The 20,347-nt window shown below is 54.1% G+C and overlaps 1 protein-coding gene across 1 annotated transcript in view; it reads left to right on the forward strand.

The window, feature by feature from the left end:
• Nucleotides 1–467: 467 nt before the first annotated feature.
• WHRN (whirlin) overlaps nt 468–20,347 on the forward strand; it is a 41,565-nt gene continuing 21,685 nt past the window's right edge. Inside the window, exons 1-2 of the mRNA XM_056504794.1 lie at nt 468–1,208; nt 13,741–13,956. Coding sequence (XP_056360769.1) covers nt 609–1,208; nt 13,741–13,956 — 816 coding nt within the window. The 5' untranslated portion in view covers nt 468–608. The remainder of the gene's footprint in view (nt 1,209–13,740; nt 13,957–20,347) is intronic.

Consider the following 20,347-nt stretch of genomic DNA (forward strand, 5'->3'; position numbering starts at 1 on the left):
GTTTAGGTGTGATTACAACAAAGCCTGTGCTGAGCTGAACGGGTGCATCGCCAGCAGCGAGAGGTAACAACAATCCCACACCTGGCACGCCGGGCAATGGAAAAAAAGCCCCGCGGCTCAGGTAACAGCTCCGTGCGCCGGGGCAGCCTGTTCCCAGCGAAAACCGATCCCCGGCGAGCGTCCTCTGCCGTGTGCCCTCCATCCCGCGTGCGCTCGCCGTGCTGGGATGGAGGGGAGCTGGGGAAGCTCTGGGATGGATGCGATCCATCGCGGGAGGGCTAAGGGAGGGTGCGGGCACTTTCCATGCGGCGCGGAGCCGCGGGCAGGCAGGCGGGGCCGGGCGCTGCTGAGCGGGCGCTAATTGCGGGTCCCGCGGGGGCGGGCGCTGGGGCGGGGCGGGGGGGTCCGGTCCCGCCGCCGGGGCCGCTCGGTATAACCGGTCTCCCGGCAACGGCGGCCGCGTCACTTCCTGGGGAGCCGCGGGCGAGCGCACGGACAGGTGGAGCGGCGGGGCGGCCGGTGCCGGTGCTGTCCGGGGGCTGCCCCGCCGGGCTCCGCTCCTGCGCTCCGGCCGCTCCATCCCCCGGTGCGCTGCTGGAGCCGCGGCGATGAGCGCGGAGCTGGACGGCGTGTCCGTGCACTCCTCCTCCTCCTCGTCGGGCTCGCTGGGCTCGGCGGCGGGCCCGGCTCCGCGGCCGCTCTCGGCGAACGTGCGGCGGCTGCACCAGGCGCTCACGGCGCTGCTGAGCGAGGCGGAGCGGGAGCGCTTCATCCTCTGCCTCAACGCCTACCACGGCCGCCGCAACGTCTGCGACCTGGTGCGCTCCCTGCGCGCCCTCCTCGACGGGCCCCGCCGCCGGCAGCTGCTGCCGCTGCTGCGCCTGGTCCTGCCGCGCTCCGACCAGCTCCTCTTCGACCAGTACACGGCCGAGGGGCCCTACCTGCCGCCGCCCGGCCGCCCCCCGCCGCCCCCCGCCCCGCCGCCGGTGCTGCCGGGCGAGCTGCGCCAGGTGACGCTGCGCCGGAGCAAAGCCCACGAGGGTCTGGGCTTCAGCATCCGCGGAGGTGCCGAGCACGGCGTGGGCATCTACGTGTCGCTGGTGGAGCCGGGCTCCCTGGCCGAGCGGGAGGGGCTGCGCGTCGGCGATCAGATCCTGGGGGTCAACGGCAAGTCCCTGGACAGGGTGACCCATGCCGAGGCGGTCAAGGTAAGGCTGCTCCGCATCGGGCTCCGCTGGGTGTTTCCTCCATCCCGCCCCGTCCCGCTCTGCCTCTCTGCTGTCTGTCCGTGTGTCCTCGCTCCTCCCTGGGTCTTGTCCCCGTGCGCCCCGTCCAGCAGCATCCCTCCCCGGCTCCATCCCCGCCAGCGGTGGAACCGGAGCCCGCGGTGCCGCTCTCCGGGACGCGACGCTGCGATCGCGCAGCCCTCAAGGAGCGGAGCGGAGCCGCTCCGGGCTCGCAGCCGCCGCTCCGGGCTCGCAGCCGCCGCTCCGGGCTCGCAGCCGCCGCTCCGGGCTCGCAGCCGCCGCTCCGGGCTCGCATCGCGCCGGCGACATCGTGCGAGACCAGCCGTGCGCGGAGCCGGATGAAAGTTTGCGGAGGCAATAGCGGTGCCGCCCACGGCAGGGAGCGAGTTTCGGGCTGGCTCCGGGCACGGCAGGCTCGCCCTGCGCTCTTGTCGCGCCTCTGGAACGCAGCGGTGCTGCTCGCGGCTCGCCTGCAGCCTGGGAAGCTCGGGGAAGCTGGAAATCTGCCTTTCGAGCCGCTCTAGTGGGTTTCTCCTGGCAAAGATGGGGAAACTGAGGCACGGAGAAGCAGAACAGACCCCCACCACCACCCTCCCCCCCGGGGCTGCATCGTGCCCCTGGCAGGAGCAGGTCCCCGATTCCTTTGAGTGTGCCAGCGGGAGAAGGAGAACAGTTACACAACGGGAGGGCTCCCGCTCTCCCAGCACGGCTCCACATGCCCCGGAGACCTGTTGTAGCCATAACAGCATGGGGCTATCGATAAAAGCTTTAATGCGGGGGGAGAGCTCCCTGAAGTGTGGGATTTTCATCTGAAACGCGGGGTTCTGAGGCGAATCCAGGTCTGAGTGTCCCCAGCCATTCCCAGAGCTGATCCTGTGGCGGGTGGGCTCCGCTCGGAGCGTTCCCGAGGCACAAACCTATCGAGCTGGAGAATCGACTTTTAGAGCAGCAATTTGCAGGCAGCGTGTGGAGAGCTGGGATCTGGCGTGACAAGGCTGTTTTCCAGCTGTTTGTGCTTTAATTTATCCATAATAAGCTAAAGTGGTTCTGTTGGGAGCCTGTTCCATGCAGAGCGTTCCTCTGGCAGTGCATTAATCTTGAACACTTCTTCCCTGCCGACCTGTGCATTCCCTGCCCCGGCTTTAAATCAGTGCTCTGGGCAAGAGCACGACTTCCAGGCTGGAAATGAGTCCCTGGTAATCCTGAGAGCAGAGGAAAGGTTTGTAGGAACTGTTTTTCTCTTGTTCCTAACGATAGGACAACAGCAGTTCAGCTTTCAGTTGTTAGTCTGCAATTTCATGCCTTGGGAGATTGCAGCCCCCACATATTTTGGTTATGGCATTGGGATGGAGAGGAACCAGGTGTCAGGAATTCTCTGCTCCATGACTTCATCTCCAGTTCATCCCACTCTTCTGGGTAATTCACATCACTTTCTGTTTGTTCTCTAATATAATGTAATTGATGCCTTTTAGACATTATTAATTTTGAGTGAAACTAAGTGCTTCCTGCACAGAAATAATTCCTGGAGGACGTGGCTTGCCAAGAGCTATATTTTGTTAATATGATCCTGATAGGAAAAAGCAGCTTAGAAATTGTCTCCTTGTGAGCTGAACGTCTTTCAACAACAAATTCATCACTTGCCCTGTGCTGGCACCTTCTTGAGCTCCTGGGTTCTTTTCCCATCTGGGAAGGGTTTTTATGACCCATGTTGTGGTGGTGGAAACAATTTGCAGAGTGATTTACAGTATGGCTCTAATAAATCCTTGGGAGATTCTGAAATAACCAAGTGTTAATTTGCTCTCAGATGCTGCATTTGGGAGGGGGGAAATGAGGAGATGGCGTTCAGTGATGCTCAAGGGCCATATTTGAAGGTTTAAGGTACAAATACCCCAGCCCAGCGTTTTGGGGTTCAGTGTCAGAGCTGCAGGGACAAGAGGTGGTGAAGGGATGGCTTTGTTTTGTGCTCTGCTACCCCTTGAACCTGGGTCTGGGGCTCGGGCTGGGTGCACTGACAGCTCTGCAAAGGTCTCTGGCTGTGCTCTGGTGTCCTGAGGCACAGCAAACCCCCCTGTCCCTGTCCCTGCCCTCCTCACTGTGGGTCAGTGGAGAGGGGAACATCAGCTCAGCTGGTCAGAGCCTGGTGCTCATAACCCCAGACTGGGGATTTGGTCCCTTCATTGGCTGCTCACATAAGAGTTGGCCTCGATGATGATTGTGATGCCTTCCAACAGAATATTGTGTGATAAAGCAGAGCTGGAATTGGTGCACACGCCACATCTCTCAGAGAGAGAGAGTGAAAGCTGAGGAGAGAGAAGGAGAGAGAGTTTGCTAACCCAAACCCCTGGCAGTGTAGCTGATCTCAGGCACTGGCTGCTGCTTCAGAGAGGGGCTGTGCTGAGCTGTGTGTGTGTGTGTGTGTGTGTGTGCTCAGAGCTCTGTGTGTGTGTGTGTGCTCAGAGCTCTGTGTGTGTGTGTGTGCTCAGAGCTGTGTGTGTGTGTGTGTGTGTGTGTGTGCTCAGAGCTCTGTGTGTGTGTGTGTGCTCAGAGCTGTGTGTGTGTGTGTGTGTGCTCAGAGCTGTCTGTGTGTGTGTGTGCTCAGAGCTCTGTGTGTGTGTGTGTGCTCAGAGCTGTGTGTGTGTGTGTGCTCAGAGCTGTGTGTGTGTGTGTGTGTGTGTGTGTGTGCTCAGAGCTGTGTGTGTGTGTGTGTGTGTGCTCAGAGCTGTGTGTGTGTGTGTGTGTGTGATCAGAGCTCTGTGTGTGTGTGCTCAGAGCTCTGTGTGTGTGTGTGTGTGCTCAGAGCTCTGTGTGTGTGTGTGTGTGTGTGCTCGGAGCTGTGTGTGTGTGTGTGTGGGCTCGGAGCTGTGTGTGTGTGTGTGCTCGGAGCTGTGTGTGTGTGTGTGTGTGTGTGTGTGTGCTCGGAGCTGTGTGTGTGTGTGTGCTCTGTGTGTGTGTGTGTGTGTGTGTGCTGTGTGTTGATTTGTGTGTGTGTGTGTGCTCGGAGCTCTGTGTGTGTGTGTGTGTGCTCGGAGCTCTGGGTGTGTGTGTGTGCTCGGAGCTGTGTGTGTGTGTGTGCTCAGAGCTCTGTGTGTGTGTGTGTGTGTGCTCGGTGCGAGCTGTGTGTGTGTGTGTGTGTGCTCGGAGCTGTGTGTGTGTGTGTGTGCTCGGAGCTGTGTGTGTGTGTGTGCTCGGAGCTGTGTGTGTGTGTGTGTGCTCGGAGCTCTGTGTGTGTGTGTGCTCGGAGCTGTGTGTGTGTGTGTGTGTGTGTGCTCGGAGCTGTGTGTGTGTGTGTGTGTGCTCGGAGCTGTGTGTGTGTGTGTGTTGTGGTCTCGGAGGTGTGTGTGTGTGTGTGTGCTCGGAGCTGTGTGTGTGTGCTCGGAGCTCTGTGTGTGTGTGTGTGTGCTCGGAGCTCTGTGTGTGTGTGTGTGTGTGTGTGTGTGTGCTCGGAGCTCTGTGTGTGTGTGTGTGTGTGTGTGCTCAGAGCTCTGTGTGTGTGTGTGTGTGTGTGTGTGCTCAGAGCTCTGTGTGTGTGTGTGTGCTCAGAGCTGTGTGTGTGTGTGTGTGTGTGCTCAGAGCTGTGTGTGTGTGTGTGTGTGTGTGCTCGGAGCTGTGTGTGTGTGTGTGTGTGCTCGGAGCTGTGTGTGTGTGTGTGTGTGCTCGGAGCTCTGTGTGTGTGTGTGTGCTCGGAGCTGTGTGTGTGTGTGTGTGCTCGGAGCTGTGTGTGTGTGTGTGTGCTCGGAGCTGTGTGTGTGTGTGTGTGTGTGTGTGTGTGCATGCTCGGAGCTCTGTGTGTGTGTGCTCAGAGCTCTGTGTGTGTGTGCTCGGAGCTGTGTGTGTGTGTGTGTGTGCTCGGAGCTGTGTGTGTGTGTGTGTGTGCTCGGAGCTGTGTGTGTGTGTGTGTGTGTGCTCGGAGCTCTGTGTGTGTGTGTGTGCTCGGAGCTGTGTGTGTGTGTGTGTGCTCAGAGCTCTGTGTGTGTGTGTGTGTGCTCAGAGCTCTGTGTGTGTGTGTGTGTGTGTGTGCTCGGAGCTGTGTGTGTGTGTGTGTGTGTGTGTGTGTGCTCAGAGCTGTGTGTGTGTGTGTGCTCAGAGCTCTGTGTGTGTGTGTGTGCGTGCTCAGAGCTGTGTGTGTGTGTGTGTGTGCTCAGAGCTGTGTGTGTGTGTGTGTGTGCTCAGAGCTCTGTGTGTGTGTGTGCGCTCAGAGCTGTCTGTGTGTGTGTGTGCGCTCAGAGCTCTGTGTGTGCGCTCAGAGCTCTGTGTGTGCGCTCAGAGCTCTGTGTGTGTGTGCGTGCACAGAGCTGTGTGTGTGTGTGTGCTCAGAGCTGTGTGTGTGTGCTCAGAGCTGTGTGGGTGTGTGCTCAGAGCTGTGTGTGTGTGTGCGCTCAGAGCTCTGTGTGTGTGTGTGTGTGCTCAGAGCTGTGTGTGTGTGTGTGTGTGTGCGTGCACAGAGATCTGTGTGTGTGTGTGCGTGCGTGTTCACAGAGCTGTGTGTGTGTGTGCGTGCACAGAGCTCTGTGTGTGTGTGTGTGTGTGCGTGCACAGAGCTGTGTGTGTGTGCGCGCTCAGAGCTCTGTGTGTGTGTGTGTGTGTGTGTACTCAGAGCTCTGTGTGTGTGTGTGTGCTCAGAGCTGTGTGTGTGTGTGCGTGCACAGAGCTGTGTGTGTGTGTGTGCGTGCACAGAGCTCTGTGTGTGTGTGTGTGTGTGTGTGCTCAGAGCTGTGTGTGTGTGTGTGCGCGCTCAGAGCTGTGTGTGTGTGTGTGTGCTCAGAGCTGTGTGTGTGTGTGTGTGTGCGCTCGGAGCTGTGTGTGTGTGTGTGTGCTCAGAGCCCTGTGTTTGTGCTCACAGCTCTGTGTGTGCTCACAGCTCTGTTTGTGCTCAGAGCTCTGCTCCAGCCCCTGTCCTGCAGCACGGAGCTGTCTGGCCAGGGCAGCCCCGAGTGACAGGAGCTGTCAGAGCTCATTCTTGGGGCTCAGGAAGGCTCCCAGGGCTGAGCATGACAAACTTCCCGAGCCACAGATCCACTGGGTGCCCCGGGCTGCTGGAGGTGTGGCTGTGGCAGCTGCCCAGCAGGGCAGGGATAAATGCAGTGTCTGGATTTGTTTGTGCAGCCCTGGATGAGCATCCCTGCCTTCTCTTTGCTGCCTTTCTGTGCAGGAGCAGCCCAGATGCTCTTACCCCTCCTCTCCAGGAGGAGAGGGGTGCTGTGCTGCCTTTGGGGTAGCAGCAATTTCTGTTTGCTGCTGGGATTCTCAGGCATCACTCAGTGATGCACCAAAGTGGGAACTGCCACGAGGCTGGGCTGCTGTCCCAGCTCAGAGCTCACTGCTGGCCTGGGACCAGTGCAGTGCTGTTTGCAGATGTTTTCTCTGTAAATGAGATAAAAAGTGGCATTCTGACTTCAACCACAAGATTACCTCAGCACTCCAGATCAATTCCCTTAATGACCAGCTCCTTAACCTTTATGTGAGCACGGGAGTTTTATGCCTTGTCTGCCTGTTTCATCCAAATCCAAATTAAATGACTCCATTACAATTACAGCTCCATCATTGCAGCATTCAAGAGTGCACTTTAGCAAAAGATCACCAGCATTTGAATTATGGGGTGAGTGGAGAAGTTTGTGTTGTCTGCCATATTTTTAGAACTTGTTTGGCTTTTATCAGCATTGCTATTCAGACATTATATTATGTCTATACACTATATATATGTCTTTTTCTATTTATGGTGTATATGCTGCTGTATTTTAGCATATACTGCTATATTTTAGCAGTTGTGCTGAAGGTTTGTATTGATAAGCTGTCATATTGTATCCAGAGGACTTAAAATCAAGGTGTTTATAACTTTAGACCATCAAAATGTTACCCAGGGAGGTGTTTCCCCAGTGCTCTGGGGGTGGCATTAAATTCACACTCCTTTCTCCCCCACCTCACACATTTCTTGCTTTGCTGTAGGTTTTTTTGTCCTTTGAATAAAAGGACATTTAGGGAGGGAGGGGATGAGAGAAAGTGAAAAGTGGAAGAATTCCTGATTTAGGATTTGGCTTAATGAGCTCAAAAAGCTGCACTGGTCCCACCACTGGCCCTGCTGTTCCTGCTGGCAGCTGGGCACATCTGGATCAGCTTGACCAAAATCACCAAAACTCCACTGATTTGGATGTGCTGGGCTTGGGGAGTTTGATCCTTTGGTGTTGGTTCTGCCAAAGTCACTGGGCAGGAATTGAGTTTATTCTGGAGGAGCTGGAGGAGTTCAAGTGCCCTGTCTCGAGTTTTTCAGCTGTGGAGAGGCTGGAGGGGACTGGGGGAAGCTTGGGATGAGCTGGAAAGGCAGAGGGGGCAGGATGTGGCACTGCCAGCCTGTCCTGTGTGTCCCTGCCTGGGAGGGGGATCTCATCCCCTCCCTGACCTGGGGGGGAAGGGGATTCCATCAGGTGTCACATCACACCCCAGCCTGGGACAAAGGGGGATCTCATCCCCAGCAGCACCATCTCTGTTCCAGCCTCCCTCCAGCCTTTCCATCTCCTCCTCTGGTGGAAGTGTTAAGTGGGCATTTAAAAATAATTAAAAGGAGATTAAAATTCCTTTTATGTCCCATTACTGTGGCTTTTCATGCTGGCAAACAAGGTGATCTCTTCAGAGATTGTAATATTTCACAGACCTCTGAGAAATGACAGCAGAGATGTGCAGCCCTGAGCCTCAGAAACCCTGAGCCTCAGTGAGCCATTTTTATATTATAAATTATATGATAAAATATTATATCATATTTAGAGCCATTTTTCCTTTCAGCCAGTTTACAATAAACCAAATTTCATGTCATTGTTTCTTGTGATGCCAATTAATTGATTACCATGACCTGACACTGCTTGTTTAATCACCATGGCACTGTGGGCAGGGCTCAGAGGAGTGGCTGCAGCTTGCTTTGGTTGGGTTTTGACCCTTCATGATCAGCCAGACCAGGCTGGGATGGCTGAGGGGTGAAGGCAATCCACTGATCTATGACTCTGTGAAGATATCCTGTGTTCCTTTAGCTGCTGCTTGCTTGTCACCAGCTCTGTTTTTAGAAGGCACTAAAGAAGGAGGTTTGGAAATTCTCCCCTTCCCAAGGGAGCCCAGGGAGCTGGAGCATGGAAAAGGAGGATGTGACTTGCATCCACCCCAACACTTAGAGTGGCAATTGCTTCCTTCATCTCTGGATCTGCTCAGGACCAAAAACCTCAGAACTGCACTCAAAAAAAGCACTCAGAGCTTAAAGGCAGGTGCTGTGTGCTGCAGGGCTCCTGCTGTGCCCTTCTGTCCTGCAAACAATTTCCACTTCAGCTCCTGTAGTCAGCTGGACTCAGAGGAGAGCGTGGAAAGTGTAAAGGAACCAGGTTCTCCTCTAGGGAAAAGGAGGGAAAATGGTCACTCTTGAGCTTAAAATGACTTTGAAATCTCTTTAAGGGGAGGGCTGATGGCAGTGGCAGAGCATGGGTGTGACAGGGCTGCAGATCTGGAGTTCTTGGAGCAGGTTTGGGCACTGGAGCTGCTCCTCTGTCCCTGTGAGCTCCTCTGGGCTCCAGATGAATTCCTGCTGCCACCTGGGCTGGGGTGAAGCTGCACACCCAGCCAGGGGCTGGGGGAGCCTGGGCTTGGCTGCTCCACCTGGGTTAGGAGTTGTTGTATTTGCTGCTCTGCCACTGATTTCCCTCAGTGGGCAAGTTTCCTCAGTCATCTGTTTCCCTTCATTTCACCAGCAAATCACAATCAGCCCTAATGAAATCAAATGACTTTATACTGATGCAAAAGATTGGAATGAGGGCCTTAATCTCTCCTCTCCTCATAATGCAGGGATGATAGGACTTGGCATCAGGACTGGCTTGTTCATCAGGGTTAGCATTGTCAGGGCATCCTGGAGTTCTTGCAGCATCAATGTCATTTAGTGGGCTCCTTGTAAATAAACAGTTTTGCCTCAGCAGAGAAATTGATAAGATAACCTGGAGGATAAAAGCTTATTTCCTTCTAGTGGCCATTGGAAGAAAACAAAAGCATCAGAGCTGGTGAATTAAAATATCTTTTACGCAGTTCCCCTGTCCTCAGGGAAGAGGATGGATTTTCTTGACACTTCCCTCAATGCCACGGAGAATTATTCAGCTCTACATGCCCTCAGAGTGACAAAGCATCTGCTGGTGTGATTTACCCCGGGTTCCTTGGGATGCTCAGTGGTTCTGGCTGTCACCACGCGGGTGGAGGTGGAGCAGAGCCCTGCAGGAGCTCTGCTGCTGCCCCTTGCTGGGCTCAGGAGTCACCTCGGGGCAGGGCAGGCTGGAGGGGGCTCTGCTCTGCAGCCTCCATGTCCTTGTGCTTCATCCAGCCTCTTGCTCACATTGATTCTTGCAGAGTTTTTCCACCGAGGAGTTAACCCTGTTTAGACAAGGCCTTGGTGGGGCTTCACCTCCCTCCTTTCAGCATGGCTTGGTGTGGAGCAGAAAGGGGAGACCCGGGGAAGGAGGAGGCAGTGCTTCAATCTGCATTTCCCTTATGCCTCCCCCCTGCCCTGAAAGCACCCAGACAGCTTTGGTTTAGCTTTGTTCCCACAATTATGGAGGTTTCTGCTCTTTTTAGAGTTATCCCAGGCTTGCCTGAGGGCTGCACTGGGCAGGGACCAGCTCGGAGGTTTCAGAGTGGGGATGGGGAGGGGTCAGCCCTTGGAGGGCTTGGGGAGAAGGTGCTGGAGCCAGGATTTCACTTGACCTTTCCCGGGACATGGGACATGGGCTTCCTGATGCCTTGGGGCTAAATGTGTGCAATCACCATAATTATACATCGATTTGCATCGATTTGCATAAGTGCCACTACTTGGAAGCCCAACTGCTGTCCTTTGGCTTGGGAGAGGTTGGACTGTGCCTCTGCAACTCCCTTTGTCGTCTTGCAGGGAGGCTGTGTCCCCCTGTGTCACCCCTGCATCAATCCACATCACCCCTGCAGACCCTGTCCCCCCTGCATCCCCCCTGTGTCCCCTGTGCCATGGTACCACTGCTGTCCCTCCCTCTGTGCTTCCCTCAGTCCCCTCCCGTGTCCTGCTGTCCCCTCCTGCCTCTCTGTCACCTTTTCCTCGTTCCAGCCCCTCTGTTCCCACTCAGGGATGAGCTCTTTGCCCACCTCAGACCATTCCATTCCCAGTTCCTCTGCTCACATCCAGCTCCCTGTGCTTTCTCAGGCAGCATGGGGGTGGGATAGACCCAAAATCATGGAACCCCAGACTGGTGTGGGTTGGAAGGGACCTTAGAGCTTATCCAGTTCCATGGGCAGGGACACTTTCACTGTCCCAGGCTGCTCCAAATCCCATCCATCCTGGCCTTGGACACTGCCAGGGATGCAGGGGCAGCCACAGCTGCTCTGGGCAACACTTGTTCCAAAATTTATTTTTTAGACCTGCACTCTGGGGCAGGGGACAGTCTCTATATCCCAGGAACAGCCTGGCATGGAGCAGGAAACAGTGGTGGGACAAACTTGTGCCAGTCACTCCCTCCACTGAACGTGCTGTAAAAGCTGCCTCTGCCTCCCTCCTGTGGCATCTCAGCATTCCCTTCCCTTGCAGCGTGATTTCTAAGCCTTTGCCTTACTTTTGGGGACATGCTGCCAGATTCCTGGTGCTTTGCTGATTGATGAGCTCTGCACTGACCTTTGGAGCTGGCCAGCAGAGCCATGCCCACTATCCCGTGCCCATTATCCCATCCCCACTATCCCATCCCCACTATCCCGTGCCCAGGGAAGAACATGCTGTACTGGGAGCTGTTTGGGTTTCATGGGAGGTTTTTGTAAAGGTAATTGTGGCACATGACATGTGTGTTTCCTTTTTTGATCAGTTTACACGATGTCCTTCCCTCTCAGAGGGCTTGACAGATAATTAAATGGAGTGTTGTTAGGGGATCAGTGGCCTCATGGAATCAATCTGCCTCTCTCTCTGGCACTTGCTGCTTCTGATCACATTTCTGGGCAGTTGGTGACTGTTCCTCTGCTAAAGGTTTTGGCACTAATTCCCAGATTCACAGAAATGATTTCTTTAAGCTGGGCTGCTGGCAGGTGAGCTTGCACACTGTGGTGCTAGCCCTAGACCTCCCACCCCACGGTCCTCAAACACATCAGAGATGGGGCAAAGCCAAATCTTATCTGAGGCTGGAGCAAAACCCAGCAGCACTGAGCAAACAGGCAGCAAATCCCTGGAATGGCTTGAGAAAGGAGATGGAGATGCAGCCTGCACTGTCTGGTTCTGCACAGGGCATTAAGGAGGTGAGTTTGTTATTTGGGGGTGGCTGGGTGAGGTTCAGTGTGCCCATCAGATAACCTCATTTCCCAAATAACTCACAGCATGAGTTCTGCTGTGGCTTTGGGGGTATCACTTATTTAGCTATCCTTATGTTATATTGTTAATGCAAACCTGTGTGTGCTTTGGCACAGAACCTGCTCCATCATCCCAGAGAGACCTGGGCAGGACAGAGCGTGGTGAGCACCTGTGGCAGCCCAGCTGGGCTCAGTGCCTGCAGGGAGGGAGATCCCAGCAGGATGTTTGGGGGCTGGGAGGAACAGGGGCTGGAGCTGGTGAGAACCAGAGGGTGAAGGGCTCTGTGGGTATCCCATTGGGGCTGTTGGTTTTGTGTAAATGGGGTAACTGCAGCACCTCATTAGTGCCTTGTCTTCAGTTTCTTCTGTCTTCACTCAGAGTCAGGGTTAAAAATACAAAGGAGACGAATTTCTCTGTTCAGGCTTGGTTGTTTATTAAATCTTATCTAAAGTACAGAGAGTTCTGTAACACTTCTAGCTACCAGCTAAAGTGAGCAAAATGGAGGTGAACCTAGCTAGTTACAAGGTCTTTTAAAGCTAAACAGTTCAATAAAGAATTAACACCTATATTATTTATACTTTTGACCCAATAACCGAACTCCTGTGACCCAGAGTGCAGCACTAACTGTTCAACCAGAAACTACTGCCTGAAACCATGAAGAAGAAGGAAGAAAACAGAAAGAAATAACACTCAAAATCTTCTATCTTTTCCCATACTTATTACTATAATATAAAATTCCCAAAGTCAAAATCTTTCACCATGTGAAATCACACACTTCTAATCTGACTACACACACATGACTTTAACTCCATCACTCAAATTTGGAACCCTTCTCCAAGGCCTCAGGTCAGAAGCAGTGTTCTCCAGGGGGTCAGTGCCAGACAGCACAGAAAGCTCAGAGCTCCCAGGTTTCTGTGATCCAGCAGTTCTGCAGTTTTTGTGGCAGCCCTCGGGCCCTGGTGACCTTGGGAGCGTGTGCCAGGTCTGCAGGCAGGATGCTGTGTGTGATGGAGGTGCTGAGCTGGGCTTGAGCTGGATTCTCTGTGCCCCTGGCAGGGAGGGACAGGACAGCTGCCAGCTCAGGGCTGGGATCCAGCCAGCCCACTCTTACTGATAGTTTTACCCTTTACTGCTGGATTTAGTTCTTCCCAGCCACAAGCCTTGCTCAGCAGCTTCTCTGCTCAGTGGGGACAGGAGACCTTGCAGGAGCAGCTCATCAGAATGATGTATACATGGGAAGAAACCCCAAACACTCCCTTCTGAGAGCAGATCTGCAGTGCTGGTGCTCCTGAGGCCTCTGGAGGGATCAGCACTCAGAGCTGTCCCCAGGGAGAACTCTGTTCATTGAGGTTCTGCGTCAGCTCCTCACAGTGGGAGCTGGAGGGGCAGAGGAGAGATTGCAGATCACCTCCTCTGGCCCCCAAGGTCATCTCTGTGTCTGCTGGTTTAAGTGTGTGTATGTATTTAGCAATTATTCCACTCATTCATTGGCTGCTTGTGCTGGGGGAGGCAGCTGGTAACTCAGTGGCTGAATTTCTGGGAGGGCTGTCAGTGTCCCCTGAAGGCAGCAGGAGCTTTTCCAGTGGCAGAGGCTGGAGTTGAGGGGACAGAGCTGAGCTAAGGCTTTTCCCACACTGCTGGCTGCCAGCTTTGAGAGGCTGACATCCCTGTCCAGCCTGGAAGGGAGGAGGGTCCAGGGAGATCTTGGAGCACTTTCCAGTGCCTAAAGGGGCTCTGTGAGGGCTGGAGAGGGCTTTGGACAGGGATCAGTGCTGCTCACCTCCAGCACTGCTCCCTGTGCTGCTCTGGCTGCAGGAGCTGCTCAGCCCCAGGTTCAGCCCATCCTGAGCTTGGCTCTGCCCCCTCTCCCCACTTTGCTTCACTCTGCTCTTCCCCTGGCTGGTGGGAAAGGTTTTCTCTGTGTTTTCTCAGCAGCAGCTTTGCCTGATCTGTGTTGCAGCCAGGAGAGAACAGAAACTACCTGACTCTCTCTCTGCCCTGCTCCAGCTGTGGCTGGCAGCTTTTCACCCAGCCCTGTGCAGTAAACCACAACTTCCAACAGCTGGCTTGTAGAGATTTTTCCATCTGTCACCCCCCATCCTGACCCCTGTCCCATCCTACAGGTAAGGAGAACACCTGCCCAGGTGTCCCCGTGGCGCTGACCTGTGCTTGGCTGTGTTGCAGGTGCTGAAGGGCTGCAAGAAGCTGAACCTGGCGGTGCACTCGGTGGGGCGCATCCCCGGGGGCTACGTCACCAACCACATCTACAGCTGGGTGGACCCCCAGGGCCGCAGCGTGTCCCCCCCCTCGGGGCTGCCCCAGCACCAGCACAGCTCCCTGCGCAGGGACAGCCACAGGAGGAGCCACCTGCAGCTGCTGCAGGAGGGAGATGAGAAGAAGGTGAGCAGAGTTAATCCACCCACACCTGAGCTTTGGCCAAAAGGAGGCAGGGGAGTTCTGTTTGCTTTATTAAATAAAGGGAGAGGCCATGGGGCATTGCCCTGGGGTCTCTCAGATTTTTGGAGGATGCAGCCTCCTTTTATCCCAATTTCCCTCTCTCTTTCCCCATGGGCTGATGGACTTGAGAGGCACAGATTTCCCAAACTCCTGATACCTGAGATTCCCCTCTAATGTAAAACCCTCCCTTTTCATTTTTAATTCTTACACAATTAATTGTTTTCCCCCATTGCTTCTTTCATCTTCCAATATCCAGTTTCATTTACCAGCAAACCTACAGTTTGTTTGTAAAGGCAAATCTCTTTTCCCATTCATCAATCAGTGTTTCTTTTATCTCTCAGTGCTGGTTTTATCTCCCAGCAGATCTACAGTTTGTTTGTAAAGACAAATGCAAGATTCCTGTCAAAAGGGGGGTCAGATGTTGGCTCAGGGGTCTCTCTGAATTCTTCAGAGACAAATCAGAGTGTAGGGATTGAATGAAAGCCTTTGGATGGGTTGAAGTATATTAAGCCACTCACACATAAAGTAGACATTTAAGTAGAAGTAAGTCAGTAATTTTAGGGTGGGTTCTAATGCATTTAGTAAGTGAAAGGTTTCAAATGCCAGAGTAGCAGAGTGAGTTCTAGTGGAGGTTGAAACCTACTGATATCTTCAGCAAGAGGCTCCAGGCCCACAGTTATAGACAGGACTTAGTTATAATAGAGCTCTAGTGAGAATATTGCTGACATTTTTCACATAGAACAAGATAGATTGTATGAGCTGTGGCTGCCCCTGGATCCCTGCCCAAGGCCAGGCTGGAACTGGGGCTGGAGCACCTGGGACATGGGAGGGGTCCCTGCCATGGCAGGGGTGGCACTGGATGATCTGTAAGGTCTATTCTAATCTGTGTCACCTCTGCATGTGGAGGGCTGGATCCCTGAGTGCATCCCTGCCCTTCCTCCTGCAGTTCTGATCTCTCCTCAGTTCTTTTGTGGCTTTCTTGGGTCTCTTGGCAGATCTGTCTTAGTAAAAAAAATACCCCCCCCCTCAATTTTTCTCTTCTGCAAATGCTCTGAAATAAGATTATTTTCCTTCTCCCTTTGGGGAGAGGCAGCCTGAGCCAGGAGGAGCCTGGGTGGAAACCCTGGGGAGGGAAAAAGGAGCAGGGAAGGGAATGGCTTCTCAGTGAGAGCAGGGGAGTGTGGCAGTGCTGGGCCTGCACCCTGGGTCTCTGGCAGAGGGAAACCATCAGCACATCGAATTTCCAGCCCTGCCCTCCTTTAAACAGCCCTGGTGTAAGGGAAGCCAGCACAGGGTGCTGGAGCTGCAATATTTGATCTCAGGGATTTGATGTCTCCTCTCCCTCAGCCTCCCATGGCCAGCCAGGCCTGCAGAGGTGTCACAGTGCTCAGTGCAGTGGGGCACAGCTGGGGGACAGGTGCACAGGGAGCCTCACCCTGCACAAGCAGGATGTGCTGTTTCCTCATTGCCACCCGTGGAATATCAGAGTCCTGTCCCTGGAGCCAGCACTGCCTTCCCCAGACACAGAACTGCTTGGAGCCTTGGCTGTTTCCATCCTTTTGTCCTGATACTGCTCTGTCTGTGCCCAAAATGTCCTCAACTCCTGGAAGAGTCTGTGAGCTTCCCATCTCAGCCAGAGGGAGAGGAAAATCTAATCCAGCATGAGGCAGTTTGCTGATGAAATATTCATGTGGGCCACAAGGGAGAAGGGCCTATTATTTTTATTTTAAGGAGAGGAGCAAAGCAGGCTGTGCTGGCTGGTGTCCCCACCCCTGCCCCCAGTGTCACCTTGGCAGAGCAGCAGCAGCTGTGGGGTTTGTGTCTGTGCACATCATTCCTTCAGTCCTTGCTGTGTGTGGGCATGAAAGGCTCAGAAACCTGGGGCTGAGGGTCCCTGCCTGTCCCAGCCCTGTGTGGTTTTGGCATTTGCAGAGCCCTGGGCAGGTGTGCCAGCCCTGGCTGTGCTGTGAGAACCTTGCCCAGGTGTGAGGAGGGGCTCTTCCAAAATCTGACCTTGTGTCCTTCCATCCCTTGGTGCTGCTCCACAGTCAGGCAGCCCTTTGGCTTCTCCAGGGAATCCCAGACTGGTTTGGGTTGGGAAGGACCTTAAAGGTCACCCAGTGCCACCCCTGCATGGCAGGGACCCCTCCCACTGTCCCCAGTGTCCAGCCTGGCCTTGGGCACTGCCAGGGATCCAGGGGCAGCCACAGCTGCTCTGGGCACCCTGTGCCAGCCCTGCCCACCCTCCCAGGGAACAATTCCTGCCCAATATCCCATCTAACCCTGGAAAAGCCATTCCCTGTGTCCTGTCCCTCCATCCCTTGTCCCCAGTCCCTCTCCAGCTCTCCTGGAGCCCCTTCAGGCCCTGGCAGGGCTCTGAGCTCTCTCTGGATCCTTCTCCTCCCCAGTGAACAATCCCATCTGTCCCAGCCTTTCCTCCAGCAGAGCTGCTCCATCCTCTGATCCCCTGGTGCTCCTCTGGGCTCTGCAGCAGAGGATCACACTTTGACCCCAGGACAGGGGGCTCTGTTAACCTGGGAAGAATCCATGGCAGCTGCAGGAAATATTTGAAGCTCTCAGTGCTGGAGCTGGGATGGAGAGGGAGTGTTCAGCCTTCTCCTGGCCCCACTCCTTGGTGACACACCAGCAGGGACACTGCTCACTGCTTGAAGTGCACAGGGCTTGGAATGCTCTTTGCAGCAGCCTCCACTCCTGATTTCCTGTCTGTAAGAGCAGAAAAAAAGAAAATTACTGGCTGCTGCTGCTCTGAAGTGCTCCAGGCTGCCCAGACACCCCCATACCCAGAGGTGCCTTGCTGTGCCAGCTGGTGGTGGAGGCAATTCCCCCAGCCCAAGGCTGCTGGCAGCGAGCAGAGCCTGCCCTGGCTGCTCTTGGGGGTATTTGCAGTGACATTTTCTGCACAAGGCTGCAGGGCATGGATGAGCTGATTCTGTGGCCTGAGTTCCTGAGCACCATGGAGGGGTGAAAACGTGTCCCAGAACAGGGCAACAACCTGCCTCCAGTTTTCTCCCTTTTTATTTGTATGTGCAGATTTATGGGTAGCTACAGATGTGCAATTGACTGCTGCAAGTGGGGTTATTCTGTTCACAGAAATGCAAATAAATGCAGCACATCCCTGGTTAATTCAGCCCAGTCAACCAGAACTGACAGGCATCAAGGCCTGTTTGATTTGTGGGTGGTTTTACATTCTGAGGGGAAAATTGGTTATTTATTTTTTTTATCCCACTCTCCTATTTCTAATCGATCTGAATGTCCTGGAATGAATGTGCCAAAGCTTTCAGACAGGCAGAGTCTGGGGAAGCACAGCAGAGCAGCTCCAGCCCTGCAGCAGGAGGTGTTTTCCATGGCAGGTGCTGTAGCTCCCAAATTTAGCATTTTCCTGTAGTTGTAACTGGTGGATGCAGTGTCTCTTCAGAGCCCTGTGCCTGCAGGTGGAGTCCCCAGTGCTCAGGAAGTGTGAAGGGAAGTTTGCAGCAGTGCAAAGCTCTGGAGCCAGGCCAGGCAGAGCAGCAGGTGACAGCCCCCAGCCCCATCCCAGGATGTCCCTGCCTGCTGCAAAGCTGGGACCTGCATCCCATGCTCACCTTCTGCTTGAGAGCAGTTGGGTTTTTATTGTCTGTCCAGCTTTAGAGTCCTCAGGATTTGTCACAGCAGCAGCAAGAGCCATTTGTGCCATGAATTGTCATTGATGGACTTGTGGGACTGACAGCTTATTTCATTAAAAGCACTTTGGGAAGCCTCAGACAGAGAAAACTCGGAGGTGCTGCTGAGCTGGGAGGAAGATGAAGTGTGCAAAGCACTCTGGCAGTGCTGGGCTGTGAGTTCTCTGAGAGGCACCATTCCATCAGCTGAATTGGTGCCTTAATGTGCTTATTGCCAGGGGAGCTGCTTATTCCTGCTGCAGCAGAAGAAAGAAAACATAATAGACTGTGAGCATGTCCTCAGCTTCAGGCAATTCTGGAGCCAAAAGTAGCAGTAATTATTATTAAAAAAAAATAAAATATCTGTGCTAATATTGCGTGGCTTGAATGTTGGAGACACTGCTGGTGACTACTTGAGCATGAAGGATAAGAGGTGCAGGAGAGGGAAGGAAGGATTTCTTGCTATTAGTTTGTAATGACATTTGCAGTGTGGATGATCCAGCTCCCCAGTCTCTCACTGTTTGCTTGCTCTGACCTTGCTGGGCTTTAATTTTGTTTACAGCTTGAAGGAAATCCAGGCTCGTGGGGGGGCTGGCTTAGTTCCCTGTGGGGTTGGAATGTGGGATGTGAGGCACTGGGGATTGGAGGCATGGACTGGTTTGGGTTGGAAAGGACATTTAAATCCCTTCTAATCCAACCCCCTGCAGGGAGTATGGGCATCATCAGTGCCCTGAGCCACATCCAGCCTGGCTTCCAGTGTTTCCAGGGCTCATCCTTCTCCTCAGGCATTCTGTAGCTCTGTCCCAAAATGCCCTTTGTGTCACACCCTGAGGGGCAGCAGTTCCACCTCTTGCTTGTTTTAGGCACTTTAAGTAGGAAAAGCCCCCCAAAAGTGGCAATTGGTGTGTGAGCCAAGCCCTGCCCCGGGGGGAGGCAGCCCTGGCTCACCAGGAGCTGGGCTGAGGTTTGGGATGGGCACAGAATTTGGTTTGGTGTCCCCTCTCAGCCCTGGGACCTGCTCCCTGTCCCCAGTGCTGGGTATTGCTGCCAGCCCAAGTCCTGCCATGGCTTGGGGGACAGGGGGGTGACACTGGGACAGCTCTGATGGCACTGCCACCCCCAGCTGCCCCAGGACCCCGTGAAGGGCTGGCAGGCAGCTCTGCCTCCCCACACAAACTGTGTGAGGATGTCTAGACACAACCTGAGGGGTTTCTTGGGGAGGCAGGACGAGCCTCCTGAGGTGCAGTTTGTGTGGTGTGGCAGCAGCAGTGGCCTGGAAATAGCTGCCAGCAAGGCTGGAACCCCCTCAGCTGCATGCTGAGCTGCACTGGGGCAGGCTAATTCCTTCTGAAAAGCCTCCTTCTAATGGCAGAATTGAACCTGTCAACAGGTAATTCCATAAACCCAGAGAGAAGAAATCCTCTGCAGGAATCAGCAAGTGCCTCACTGATGATGCTGTTTTTTCCTTCATTTCCTGCTGCAGGAGATGGCAGATGTTTCAGTGCTGAAACAGAAATTAAAGCTGTGACCTTGGACTTCCAAATGTTTCTATGTGATGCACAGAAGTTGCCTGGGGCTGGGCACAGCCTGGGAGTGGCTCAGGGCAGGGGTGGGGACTGGGCAGTGTCAGGGCTGTGGGAATGCCTGGACAGTGTGGGGTGACCTTGCCTGGATGTGACTGTGCCTCCAGGGGCTAAAGGGGCTCCAGGAGAGCTGGGGAGGGACTGGGGACAAGGGATGGAGGGACAGGACACAGGGAATGGCTTGGCTGACCCTGGGAAGCAAAATGGAAATTGTCCCCTGTGCTCCCTGAGCCCTTGGCAATCAGCTTGTCCCATTGCTCCTGAGATCCCTCAGGATTTCAGCTTTTATATTTTCCATTTATTTGTAACCCTGCAGTTCTGTAGTGTGTAACTCCAAACTCCACACACAGTGTGAGCTGCTGCTCTCCCAGTTTGGGCAGACACAACAATTCCTCTCCAGGCTGGGAATCAAGGACACCTCACTGCCTCAGGGCCCACAGATGGAAACAAAAGTGAGTTTTGGGGGAGCAAACTTGGGGTAAATGACTTCACTACCTGGAGCTGTAATTGGAAGATTAACCCCCAATGTGCAAATGGACCAAACTTATAAAAGTGTGAAACCCATGACCCATTGTCCATTTTGGGTGCAGCCCCTGGCAGGGTTTGTCTGCCCAAAATGTACCTGAAGGCCCTCAATAAATAGAACTGCTTTTTATTCCCTTCATTTTTTTCTGGGTTCTGTTGTTAGGCAGTCCCAAAGAGGCATCACCTTCCCTCCCCACTGAGTGCCTGCCAGCCCTCTGTCCCTTCCCAGCCATTCCCAAAATCTGCAGTGTGTCCATGAGCTCCTGGCTGTTCCCTGCTCTCTGCCTTGCAGGGTTCATTCAGGACCTGAATTCAGCCATTAGCTGTTTGAGAGATGCAATTAAACCCTCAGCAGCCCAGCTCTGTGTATTTTCAATGTATTTTCCAGGAGCACTGAGGTTTTCCCACACAGCTTTGCTGGGGTTTGTGGCTCCAGGATTTCTGTGTCTGTGGCTTTGCTGCCTCTGGGAGTGCAGGTTTGCCCAGTGCAGGGGTGAGGAGAGCAGCTCACGTGGCAGCACCTCAGGAGCAGAGGCTCAGGGGGTATCTCTTACTCCATCTGAT

Source organism: Oenanthe melanoleuca, chromosome 17 (genome assembly GCF_029582105.1).
Source record: "Oenanthe melanoleuca isolate GR-GAL-2019-014 chromosome 17, OMel1.0, whole genome shotgun sequence".
In the NCBI taxonomy this organism is placed as follows: Eukaryota; Metazoa; Chordata; class Aves; order Passeriformes; family Muscicapidae; genus Oenanthe; species Oenanthe melanoleuca.